Raw genomic sequence first — 13,965 nt, 5'->3', positions numbered from 1 at the left:
TTGAAAGTTTCGGCCAGAAGTCCCAGCTGTCTACACTCCATCGCACTTTGTACCTTTCTCTCCTCAAAGCATTTAAAAGGATCTATTTTAGGGTTCATTTATATTCATAACACTATGTTAATTTGACTCATTTGATAATATCAAGTAAAAGGTTTTTACATACATAAAAAATATGTAAATATAAGCTGAAGTATACCTTTAGAGGGTAACAGAAGATGTGAAGCACCATCCAGTGATCAAATGGTATATCACAGCTTAATAAATGAACAGCGGCTGCGTTGTACTTACCCAGCTAAAACATGTATTTTTTTAATCACCATTTTGTCATGTTTAAAAAATTACATAAGGTCTGTTAGACAACAAAACTGTCTTTCCCCACTCCATTCATGACTCAGTTTAAGAATGATACTGTACAAACATCACAGCTAAACTGTAAGTCACTAAGCTGTTGGTGGGTAACAGGAATTCAGGTAAAGTAAGTAGAATACCACAAAACTCATAATTAGCACAGGCAAAAATATCACATATTTATCTGGTAAACGGAGCAGCATTAATGTCACTTTTCAGTTAAATTACACAACAGGAGATTGAACACACTGAAATATTATAATTAGAATATCAAGAAAAACAAATGTTTGCTATTCTAATATATCAAAATTTAAACCCATAACAAAAAGAAATTAATACGCCTACTATTAATACTACTATTATGATTTTCATTAGGACACTTAATATTTATTGCAATTATATTCTTTGAAAATCTCACATTTATTTACAACTACAAACTTACTTTTACAATATTTTTTACAGTAAAGACATACCATAGCAAATACAGCGGAAACATATCACACATGGATCACAGGCACAGTCATGAGAAATGGATGTTTTGGTTCTGTGGACTCATACATGAGAAAGAAAAAAAATTAAATAATATATAACCATTACTCTGCATGAGTTCATCTTGCTAAACCTGATGGTTGTTTACAGCTACATGTTACCTTCTCTATCCCTCTTACACAATAAATAACTTACAACTTGACAGATCAAATTCAGTAAAATTGAAGATGTGCGGCTCTCATCGATGTCTGCGAGGTACAGGAGGTGCTGAGTCAGTTGGCCTGTAAGAAGGTCTTTGAGGAAGTATTCGTGTCGGGCAGGATATGTAACGCTCATGGACCATCTCTGTCACCCTGCAGGAAACACACTGTTACTGTATAGGAAGGTTATTTGCACTGTAACAGTAGAGACGGTATACAGCAAAGGGTGTGTAAACTGTGACGTTTAATTTCTTATAATTATGCGTGAGAAAAAAACAAAACTTGAAAAGAAGATGCAAAGATAACATTTCAGACACAGTTCTGTATCATTTACTTATCTGACACCCTACATTCAGGAAATATGAACTGTACAAGAATCACTCATTCACTGGTTTAAAATAGATTTCAATACTTTAACAAACTGCATGTTTTAGGAACTACAGTACATGAACTCTCTGATAGTGGTCACAGCTCTTATGCAAAGTTAGTTAATGTCAAAGCATGTTATTTTTTTCTATCATTACTGAATTTAGTCATCATCTTATTTAGTTATGTAGGTGGAATAATAAACTGAATTATTAATATTTTTAATGAAATCAACAATTCTTTAAGTTACAGCCCATTAAAGAAACATTAAGCAGTTTTACATTTAGCTACGTTTTTAGCTAAAGTTAGCTAATGTTAGCGCACACACAAGTTAAGCTGTTGCACGTTTGTATCAATTTACTAAGTTCATTTGGTTGTTTATATTCAAACGCTTTGCACTCCATCACCCTTCATACTGTAACTTCTCATTTACATGTTCCCAAGACAAATATCTTTTTGATCTTTTAACCTTCAGACACACAGATGCTAAGAAAAACTCTAGATAAGATCACAGTACCATGCAATGAGAACAAATTGAACCCACGCATGAAGAATTTAGTATACTCTATGTAGCAGCTCATACATACTTGGTGTAGGTGTTTGTTCATTTCTGTTATTTATTCTTTAAAAACTGAATAATTTAATGTCAGTCTGTGGATGTCAAATTACTTAAAATTCTGTGTACTTAAAGCAATTTTGCTAACTCTTGAGTCTTTTTTTTAACAGCACACAAATGTTGTATTTACCCACTAATAGTAATTAAAACTCATCACACACAATTACTGTATGAATGAGAAGTATTATGCAGATATTTAAAGTATAATATAATATTTCTGACATCATGTCAGAAAGCTAAAGAAGCTGATTGTTTATCAGATTTTAGAAATACATTGTACTGCCACCCAGATTTTTTTTTGAAAGAGATAAGAGACACAGAAGGGCATTTATCAGTAAAAAGGATCTGCAGCGTTTCACAGGTTCTCAGGAATTTACGGCAGCTCTTGCTACCCACTTCAGTCACTTTCATCTTTTTCATTTTTAAGTGGTCTCACTATAAGTGGTCTCACCTATGTGTGTGGAAGTTATTTGTGTGTTTACAGAGTATAAGCATCAGTATCTTGATCACTTTCTCGCTCTGGCTTCCTCTGAAACGCACAGCTGCGAATTAGTGGTGGGTGAACATTTCCTCTTTTACATTTTTCTGTTTCACTCAGTGCTGCTGATAGATTTTTTTTTACGTGCTCCCAGTCTTTCTGTCATATCGTTAGCTTCATAGCATAATTGCCTAAGTCATTTGACTAAGTCAATGACTTAGGCACTTATGCTATGAAGCTAACGATATTCTAACACAGTTATGATTGCTGCTAGGCACCGTCACATAATCGTACAGTGTATTTGCTACTTTGCGTTGTTTTTTCCTATACCTGATGTCGCATAGTGCTCAGTACTGCATGGTTCTGCTTTCACTTCAGTAATCTGAATCGCTGTTCTCTAGACTGACCTTTCTGGGTTCCGTGGAGGAATCCTGGGTGGAGGAATGGAAGGTGCAGCACTGCCTGGCCGTGGCGGTCGTGGTGGAGGAGGGAAACTTTCTATTGAGTCCTTTAAAAATACAATGACATATATATGTGGCCACACTTGAAATACTTCAAAATAAAACAGCCTAAAGCTCTAGTTTAACAGCTGAGTCAGTTAATGAAAAAGCTAACATTGTCACAGTTATTGGTTTAAGCAATTCATCTACTGAAACTGTCAAGAACTCCCAAATTTTCAGCTAAACACACAAAGATGACAGTTGTTGTTTTGTTGGTCTGGAGAATAAAAGATCATTGTTTTAATTACACCCTGAGGAAGTCATTAAGCAGTGTCAGTCAAGCTTCCACGATGGGTCGTGCAGTTTGAGTCTTTTAACAACAGACAGGGAATACTCATCTTACCCATCTTGCAATTAAAAGAAGGACAGAATTTGCACCAAAATCTAAGAGATTCTTTGTCTGCCCGTGCCCCAAATCTCCTTCAGCTCTGTACTTTTTCTTCAATCATGATGACAGACAGTAAACGCTAATGAAAATGATATAGAATCTGCTTCAGTAAAGAACACACATTTACAGAACTTACATTTAAATATTGTCTGGAAGGTATTTTAGGAAATGAAAAGCTGAAGTAAGAGAGCAAAATAAAACAAAACTAAACACTAGACTTTCTACCTCTTTTTTTCTACCTCTCTACTGCGCATGCAGTCATGTTGTATAGACATCAGACACATGCAGCATCATAAGAGAAAGGGAAGTTTTAATTTGGGTTATAAAGAGTAAGAAGGAAGAAACAGCTAGCTATAACTCATGCAAATGCATTTCTGTGTGAACCCTTCAGTTTCCACGTGCCTTGAAGATGCACTTGTACCTATTGTTAAATCAAGCTCACCTCGTCAGGTTCTGTACCGCTGCTGTAGCTAAAGGTGCTGTGCGTGCTGAGTCTGTTGCTTTCGGTGCCTGATGACAAGAAGAAGCACAGCAAAAATAAAACACATGATTCCGAGTATCTCTGAGGTTAGTGCTTGTGGTGAATTATGTTGTAAGACCACTTCGCTAAATGTGGGTAAAATATGTTTTAGGCCTTGACACTATTATACAAGATGTCTGCAAGAAGGTGTATGAACAATCAGAGCAAGACAGAGACGCAGCTCATATGCATACCACCATTACAGACTTAAAGTAATCATGAAGCAGTATAGCAAGCCATTCTTTAAATCCGTTAATGTTATCAGTGTTTTTGAAAGGAAACTGCTTGCCCCTTTTGAAATTTATGTGCAAATGTTTGCTTTTTTAAAAAAAAAAACAGAAGAATAAAACATCTACTACAGCAAAATTAAACATTAATTTAAACCTTAAAATACTTTTGCATTTGTGGGCTAATTAAACAAACTAAAAAATGGTTTTCTTCGTAAAACATTATGACTGAATTATAACTGCTGGTGCGACGTGTAAAAACACAAATAAAGTTTCACAAAACGTCTCATCCTTTATGTATAACAAAACTACAAAGATGGGAAATAATAATAACAAAGTAAAATAAAATACATACACTGACATTCGAGAACATTAAGTAACATTAAGCAGTAACAAAATCACTAGAGTCATGTAACTTTATCATACAGAAAAAGTCTGTTTATTACAATTAACCTAATATTTCAAGCTATAATCTGACTACTTTATTTCTTGCTTTTTTATTGAAAACTTTTAAAATGAGATCTCAATTAAGATTTAAAAAAAATGTGAGACTAAAATAAATTTTGCATTTATTTGCCCGCAACAGGAGAAAACACACAGCAGGGCCACGGGTCGGACTCAAACCTGCGCCGCGGCTCTCTTGCTGTGCAGCAAGTGGTTGCCTGCTTACCCACAGAGCAAACACGGCACCCTTTCTTTTCTTTGAAAAACTGTGACTGATGTGTTGAATTTCTGTTTTGACATAAATAATTTTTCAGCAAGGTCTGCTCTGTCCAAGCTCTAATTAAACGCGGGTTTATTAGTAACACTGCCTCGTACCATCCATGTGAATATTCTAATGATCCCATCTAGCACTTTTTCCTTGAACCACAGCTAAAATTGACGCATAGAAAAGACAGAATGATCAGATCTGGCGCTCAAACGTACCTCTCTCTCCAACTCAAAAGTGGAGGCAGGAAGTCAGACTACAAGCACATCACTTTTTCAGTGACTTACATATGTGTATAATTTACATTTCTCCCAATCTGTACTCTAATGGAGTTGCAAAGAAAGCCACACAAAGAAAGACTGAAAGCTTTAAGTCTTTTTGTTTAGTACTTGATAAAAGCAGAAAGTAAAGATAAGCATTTGGACTCACTCGATGTGCTGGATGTGCTACCTGTCTTCCAGCTGCCTCTCTGGATAACCTGAGCCACAGGAGGAGGCTGAGCCGTCGCTCTGGGTGTCGACTCATACACAGCACACTCTAATGAGACACTAGTGCCCCAGAATGAGTTTCTCTGAAGGGGTGCACTTATCTCATACTCTACGGGAAAAGACCAGATTAAAAAGATAAGCGTTTTTGACAGCAATGGCATGTTATTTTTCAATATGTGTTTGTCACCAATGAATCCTAACAGTATCAGCGTATAAACAGTGGAAGGTATACAATGTGATAAATCTGCGTGAACCTGATCTGATTCCAAATGAGAACATAAATAATTTTACCAAGTTCCTTTCCTGTCTTCTCTCTCTCTTTATGGCGTCTGGTGATGCTGTTTCGTAATGTCTCCAGATTTTTCTCAAGTAAGAAAAAGGAAACACAGGCATTACTTTTATTGCTTAACCAACAATCAACTTCTTAGAAAACCACAAAGTTTGAACATTAGATCTACCTGCTGATAGCGTATGGAGTTTGCCCTCCGCTCATGATCAACCTGCCAAGCCTTAAACTCTTGGACTGCTTCGTCCACAGTAATTTCTCCTACTTTTACCCTCTCTTGCAGAGATATGAGCTGCCTCTGCCCAGGGGTCTTCATCCCAGCGTAAGGATCATATGCAGGCGTGGGGGCTTCCACTACAGGCCGAGCTGAATGGGAGGAAAATAGTGTATAATTTATTCTATTATTAATTTATAAGCAAAAACCTTTGGAACATAAAATATTGTATTAGTTTCATGAAAGTCTTACAATAGTTTGATGTATAATGGTAATATGGGTGCGAGAGCAAGCGCACTAATATTTTTTATTATTTTAAATTTTAAATGTCTTTACATTTCTGATGTAAATATAAACAACTACTAAATCCTAAAAACTAAAAAATCACAAAAACAAAAATAAGACCTCTTGTTATGTGTTGATGACAATAGTTCAATAACAGTACTGTATTTTTATTTATGATGAGCAAACCAGTTTAAAATCAGACCCATAATCAGTGCACACAGCTAACCAATCGTAATGCAGTATAATAATACAAGACGATAATACCAGAAGATGTAATTGACATGTCAGTGACAGTAGTGGACTGTTGCCTCACTGCAAGAAAGTTCAGGATTCAGACGTTACATGTTCTTCCTGTGTCTGTATGAGCGCCCAGAGCCTCTGGGGGCTACCAGATACACGCATGTTATGTAAATAGGCAACTCTAAGCTGGCTGTAAATGTGCAATGAACTGGTAACTAGTCCAGGCTGCACCTTACTTCCTGTCAGCTGGGGTTTGCTCAAGGTTTCAACTTCACTTTCATTTTTACCATTTAAAGTTAAATATTCAAATGAGGAGCGAAAAACAAGAACGCTTCTGCCGTACGGGCCACGTACATTTTTGCTCTTCCCGTATCACATTTAAGTGTCTGCTGTGAAAAGGGCCTATTAATGTCAGAAGATCACATGAACATTTGTTCTCAGTCACCTACCCACTCTGACACCAAAAATTCCCCCAACGCAGTTAGCTGTAACCACTGAGTCAACTACAAAGGTTACTGGTTTTGACCAATGTGGTAGTATTAAAAGCCCTGTGCCTCACAGAAACATGCTACAGCACTGTACAAGACTGATGATAAGTAATCAAGATGCAGATAAAATAAAGGCACTTTTTCAAAATGGGTTTACCAAATGAAACCATGACCAGTTCTAAACTAGCTTTATATAAGTGAAAAAAAAGAGAAAACAGAAGCATAACAGACTATAATGATTAAATGAAAAGAAAATTATTTTTATTGGGATTTACCTGCATGATATCCCATGTCCTTTGCTTTATTCTCAGATGTACCTTTATCTGAAAATACTATCAAAAAAATAAAAGTTACATATTTTTGACACATTTGTGATATAAAAAAAATATAACGTAATAAATAAAAATCAGACTGCACCATACCTCTAGAAATGTACGTCGTAGACTTTTCAAGCTCAGTGTTAAGCTCAGGCCTGGGGATAGGGGCTGGTGGACGGTTCAGGACTACTGGGTTGTAAGTACTATTTGCATCCACAGTATCGTAGATATCCTCTGGACAGAGGTTGTATGGGTCTTCCTCTTCCTCAATTTCATCTAAGCTATTATGATCAACTTTTTCCTCTTCCTCACTTTGAAGAGGTTCATTGTCCTTCTTGACTTCAGTGGCATTTGGTTTTGCTAAAGGTAAGAGTGTAACCACATGAAGCACTCAATGCCATATAGGATGCAATATTATTTAAGGAAATTATTTAAAACTTCAAATGTATACCTTGAAAGAACTTCCGAAGCATAGCTTCCTCAGGGTTCTCATCTACTGCAGTCATCACCTCATCTTGAAACCCCCACCAGAAAGAAACAATACAGCACCATCATCATCTGCTGCTCCCAGTTTTGCTGTATGAATTATTGTTGGAACAATAAATAAAATAATGCGATACTTACAAAAATCCTCTGCACATTCAGGGTTGATCCCCAGCATCGACTCATATATATCCTCTGAGCAACCCGAGTATTTCATCATGATATCTTGAGAGTTAGTGGACATCAACTCATATACCTCTGCACTCTCGTCTGTGTTGATAGTGTCCTCAAAGTGAGACTTGAGCAAGTCTGCAGTCTCCTGGATTTGTTTAAATGCAAAAGACAACCAGACGCTAAGTACAATTCGTGAAAATGCAAAGAATTGAAAAGATTTTCTCTGTGGACTTACAACAAATTCATCCATGAACTGCCTGAGATCATTAAAACCACTCTTCTCTGCAAGCGTGTTTGGGTAGTCTCCATTCTTGTTCATCACACTGTAAGCCTGCAAAGCTCCAGGACACTGAAGCAGAACGGTGGTCAGCTTCTTCAGGCCATACTTGGCTGCAAAGTGGAGTAAAGTAGGAAGCTCCTCATTCCGCTGATCTGAAGCCCACAAAAAGGCAAACAGATAGAACCAGTTATATATCAGCTGCTCACACTTTCTGCTTTTTATCATAATCTTTGAATTTAAATGAGAACTGTTAATGGTGTTATTGCAAAGTGGAAGTATTTGGGAACCACAGCAAATTCGCCTCAAAGTGGTGGACCACGTAAAGATGTAGAGCAGGGTGGCTGAGAGCTAAGGCCTACAGTGTATTTATAAGTCACCAGCGTTTGTAGCTATCTAAAGCAGCGGTGAGTAGCGGTAAGTTCCAAGCCTCCACTGGCATTAACATCTGGCCACAAACTGCGCCAGGAGCTTTATGGGTGGGTTTCCATGACTGAGCACCTCCTGTAAGTGTAACATGTAGGTGGCCCAGAACTTTTCACCATATAATGTATGTGCGATAACAGGAAGTCTTCTACAAATTTTTTTAGCTGACTCGCCCAACACCAATAAAATCATGTGTTAAACTTACATGCTGACATATTGTCTTCCTCAATCTGTCTGATTCCAAACAGCTGAAGACCAGTTGAAGGGATCTTGGATTTTAAAGAGTCGGACAACATGCTGTCCAGTGATTCTGTTGCATTGGCTGTTATGTTGAATGCCTGGATGTTCAAAATAAATAAATAAAGCTTACACAAGCTTTTACAACATTAATCTAGCACAACGATGCTATTTAAAGCGCTAAATAATGTCTCACCTGGCTGATGAAGTTAACAGGATCTGTAGCATTTTCAAGATACCGACTGACTTCACCCATGCTGGTATAATACGTAACAGGAGTCAGGCTGACAGAGGACTGGCCAGTGTACATAGTGAGGGACACAATTCCAGCATGCATATCTAAATGAAAATAAAGAGCAAATTAACAATTACGGTGATTTCAGATTAAAGCTTTCAACATAAAAGTCCTGTGACTTCCTACAGATACTTGCCAGGTGCAGTAACACTTATGGTGTATTCATTCTCCACGGTGCCTGGCACCCTTTTTGCAGGTACATTTTCAGATGAAAACTCCACCTCTGGATCCGACTGATCATCTATTTTCTTTTTGAAAATGATAAAAAGTGTCTCCTGTTTCTAAAAGAAAAATGGAAAACTGGAATAAAATTGGCGTGTTGGTGACATTTTACTGATATCAAGAACTTCCTTTAGCTCCGCTAAACACTAGAAGATCAGTGTAAATGTTTCTCTGTGTACCTGTCATACAATGTAATACAGAAAACTGGATTTATTTCAATGAACCAAACAAACATTACATTTGATGCAGCTCTTGTGCAATTACTTACCCCGCACAGAACTCTGTTTGGTTGCACAGTGAGACAGGTGATGTGCGTGGGTGAAGTTATTTCCTGACTTGCTGATATTACTGCGTTCGCAGGCTCTTCATCCTTCGGGACATTTTCTTCATACTCTTTTGTCACCACATCCTCTGTTTCATCAGTGCTAGGATTTTCATCTAAAACTGGTAAGACGTACACATCGTCTAGGGCTACAGGAACTTCACTCTCACGTTCAAGCTCCACTTTTCTGCCTTTAAATTAAAAAGAAATCGAATGTATTACAAACATCTTTATTTTCCCTTTAAATTTCTACAAATTGCACAATTTTAACATCTGTCTAGATGAAATCGCCTTCTTTTAGTTATTCAGAAAGTTTCACTACAGCACATCCAACTTTCTCACTGAGAGTTTCTGTTTTATGTTCCAGCTTTAAGATAATTGACAATTGTTATTTTATTTAATATCCTATTCTTTGTGGGTGCAGTAAAAACTGAATTAATTATGTTTGCTTCCTGGGCATCGAAAACACTGTACAAAAGAGAACATTTTACATACTGTTGGCTAATGCTTCCAAAATGGTAGAAACATAAACACCAGGCTCATCCTCTGCGTAGAGCTTCCTCCAGCTTGGCCAGTCTTGGAAAATCTTTGTCAATAGTTCGTCCTCAGACACACCACATAAAAAGGCCACCACTCGGTGAGGAGGATAGAGAATTCTCTGAAGTGCCTCCTGTAGTTCGTGGTCACAGAGGATGTCAAGGAAAACCCCTGTGAGGAGCAGCACGATGCTCTTGCAGCTTTGGAAATATTCAAAATTATATCCGTGGAGCTCATCGGCTGTGCTGATGGCATATAGCAAAATTGATCTTTTGTGGAATTTGCGAGAACTTTTCAAAATCTGGTGCAAATATGACGCCCATTCCTGTGCCTCAGTGGTGTGCAGAATTAACAGCTCATATCTTGAGAAGGATTCAGGATGTGCTGAAAAACACAACGCATTACAGTGTGATTGTACGCTCAAGAGATGTATGCAAACACTCTCCAAAGCAGGTATCCAAAGCATAAAACCTGCTGACCCAGCCTGACTGCACACAGTGAATCAACGTTCTGCTCAAAATACACTAATGACATGACACTAGCAATATTATGTGCTGAGTTCCTTGTTGCAGCAGATTGTGATTGCCGTGGAAATGCTCCACAACGTACCAGCTGTCCGGCTGTGGAATGTCAAGGTGACTGTGGCTGGGGAATGAATGTCTGATCTGTTTGATATTTCACTGCAGAGCCAACAAGACGTTGTGCAAACATTGCGCTGTGTCAACACTGGTCAGAGTAATTTTGTTTGACTCATTACAGTGTTTAATCAGGTCAAGCTCACCTCTGTACACGCTACCTAGGAAAGAGCACCCACACAAGCATTCGCTTCATCGGAGCAGCTCACTAACGACAGGGCAGTGAGCCCTTACATCGTTTTATTAAAGGACCGATAACATGAATGATTTAACTTTACATGTGTTGGAAATACTACATTAATTCAAATCAACCATACAGGATGCCTAAGATGCTTGCTTCCTCTTTTTAAAGCGGAGAAAACAGTTTGCCTTGAATTTTCTGGTAAATGAAACTCAATTTAAATGAACACATCATTTCAAAGTCAAACAATGCAAAAGAGTAAACTATGTGTTAATAATGAAGGTTTCAGTACATCTTGTAAACTGTAGCACTAACTAGCTGGTGAAAAAAAAGGTACACACGACGGGTCGTATTACCTGATTCAGTGCTTGAGATGGGTTCTCCCATGGTCTTGAAGCCTCAAATCAAATAAATAAATCACCTCAAAAGGATCATCATTTGCCCAAATGTTTCTCTTCAATTCGATGAAGTTTACTGATGCTTCTCTTCTCATCAGCTGAGACTACATTAGCTTTCACCAGCTACAGCTCGTTGCTCAGCAGTATTAATAGCAACACTTAGTTTCCTGATTTTGGTGACTCTGCCCTACTTCCTGAAACAGTTGAAGAAGTGAGAAACGCACCACTGTCATGACAGAATGTGCAACATGTCGGCAGTTACATTTGTTTTTGGCTGCTTTGTGTATATCTGTATGTTGTAAACAGCAAAAATATTCTATAGATGAAACACAAATGAAGATAACGAGGGCTTAGCTAAGAATTTGATGTGTTGAATTTTGCGACGTGCAGAAACGACACAAAACCACTTGATGTCTTTTATGTAGGCGACGCTTTAGATTCGCCTTTGTTCTTGGTTTTCGTGAAGACTGTACACCCACGCACACAAACGCACACGCACACAAACACACACACACACAGGAAAACATCAATTCACCTGTTATGAGCCACATCCTTCTTCTGTTTTTTCACTTCCTTACCAAGGTGCTGTCTATCTAGAGAGTTTTAAGGTCAGAGTGATTGTGTAAAATTACAATTCTTATAAATGAACATGCTTACCTCAAAAGAGTAGCTATACATTTGTGGCCAATAAAACTTACTTACTAGTAAGACTTACTACTGTAAACACATCGTTTCTGTGTTGCAGTTAACTTTAACATGCATAAGACTAAAGTGACAACTTCTGCAAAAAGTGATGCACACCTTAAAAATGTGTTGTTCTGTGATGCTGTGACACCTTAAAGCAACACTGAAAGTGCAAAACTGAAAGCTTTCATTGCTGGCGTCATTACACAGACATGTGAAGGATGAATGTGAAGTTCTAACACAATTCAGCCTTACAAAATTACTTGTGCGCTCAAATGCTGACACACACAGGGTACATCCTCATACAGCCACATGCTAAATATTTCTTAAGTAAAACAGAAAGCACATGACAAACGTGAATCAGTCACTGATCATAATGAATCACATGTTTGGTGTAACTGTTACTCAGTATTTGAAGTTTCAGTTCCCTCGTAAATGTCAACTATTTGCAACACATGGCACCACACTGACACAACCACTAGAGGGCAGAATACACTAACTTAACATTAGATTGTTGTCCACCTATCATTTTGCCTATAGGCATGGATATGTACTTGGTTAAAAAGACTGTGGTGAGTTTGGCATAAGTCATAGAGATAGTTTCCATATACAGACAATCAAAAAAATAAAATAAATAGCTGTATGAGCCTTTAACAATAATGTTTATTTGCTATATGCTTCTTATTTGGCAGGGATATTTGCAGTCATAAGACCATTGGTGGATCAATTTGAAAAAAAAGTTTGACAGTGAATCCAAAATAAAAATGTGAAATTATGTATATTTTCATAAATAAATAAATGTGAGGCACATTATACAAACATGTACATAAGATTTAAAAACTATTATTAAGATAGACTGGGGTCAGCTGCAGACTAAATATTCACTGTTTGTAATGCACCACATTTTATAGATATGAAAATAACTGCACCTGGCCTTGAACTGCCAATGTGGAGATAAAAATGATTCAGTATCAGCAATCTGAATTCACTGACCTATAAAAAATAAGATTAAAATTAGTTAATTACACAAACAAAAAGAGACTCAACAGATTATGCAGGTGATATGTATAGAAGTTAAATTTTTTTTCTTTTTTCCTGTAAAACGTCTTTCATGCATGCTTAAAAGTGTCGCAGGGTACACTTCAGGTTTTCAGGTATTTACTGAAATGTGCAAACAGAAACAGTAATTCAGTGTAGAAGGCAGAAACAAGAGTGTGTACAACACTAACAAGATTTAAAGTCCATATGACTCCACATTGCTTTAATATTGCTGAGGTTCAGGCTCTAGGGTGGCCAACCCACATACAAATAGGTCACACTGAGTTGTTGCTTTAATTGTAATTACAGAATCAGTCAGCAAGAGTGTCTTCACCTGTCTAGACATTATTTCATTGACAAAATCAATTCACACTGCTATTCTCCAACAATACGGTCAGGTTTATTTCAGCTCTAGCCTCTTCCTGCGATGCAGACCTTATAATGGCCACAGCAAAAGTTCACTTTCTGACTTCTGAAGCTGCCGGTGAAGAGCAGGGTGATCCATGACCCGTATTTAAGTTCAATTTCCTGTAGAAAAAGAGTCCCCTAATTTCTTTTAAATCTGCCATTAGCTACCATAAGCATGACCGGCCCGTTACCTTTTGTTTGGGCTCCCTTGAAACCACTATCTATTAGGTGGCTCAAATCAAATCCCTGCAGCCTGAGTTTAATAAGAGAATATTTTTGCTCTTATGTTTTAACCTTGTTATCCAATATCCTGTCTTTTTAGTCCTGTGTGTGTTTTCAGCGCAAAGAGCAACCCTGCTACAGAGAGTGCGTCAGCCACAGCACAGACCTGCCTCTCGTAGCACAAAAGTTCAGACGTGGACCAACAGCTGAGTGATACTCTGCTGCACTGGCACTGAGTAAGTCAGACCAGCTTAATACTGACCAAGC

At 37.7% G+C, this 13,965-nt stretch overlaps 1 protein-coding gene across 1 annotated transcript; it reads right to left on the bottom strand.

The window, feature by feature from the left end:
• Window positions 1-360: 360 nt before the first annotated feature.
• pik3ap1 (phosphoinositide-3-kinase adaptor protein 1) lies at window positions 361-11,839 on the bottom strand. The gene is made up of 17 exons (XM_080869324.1): window positions 11,305-11,839; window positions 10,091-10,516; window positions 9,542-9,786; window positions 9,188-9,332; window positions 8,953-9,095; window positions 8,725-8,857; window positions 8,052-8,248; window positions 7,784-7,961; window positions 7,611-7,673; window positions 7,265-7,519; window positions 7,118-7,174; window positions 5,788-5,981; window positions 5,621-5,693; window positions 5,271-5,438; window positions 3,828-3,895; window positions 2,905-3,005; window positions 361-1,190 (listed from the first exon to the last, which is right to left on the bottom strand). The coding sequence occupies exons 1-17, from the start codon at window positions 11,333-11,335 to the stop codon at window positions 1,076-1,078; spliced, it is 2,592 nt and encodes an 863-aa protein (XP_080725450.1). The 5' UTR covers window positions 11,336-11,839; the 3' UTR covers window positions 361-1,075.
• Between the last annotated feature and the right edge of the window lie 2,126 nt (window positions 11,840-13,965).

Source organism: Rhamphochromis sp. 'chilingali' (assembly GCF_963969265.1).
Source record: "Rhamphochromis sp. 'chilingali' genome assembly, chromosome: 20".
NCBI classification, from domain to species: Eukaryota; Metazoa; Chordata; class Actinopteri; order Cichliformes; family Cichlidae; genus Rhamphochromis; species Rhamphochromis sp. 'chilingali'.
The sequence above is the reverse complement of the archived record's forward strand: the minus strand, read 5'-3'. Positions and strand labels throughout refer to the sequence as shown.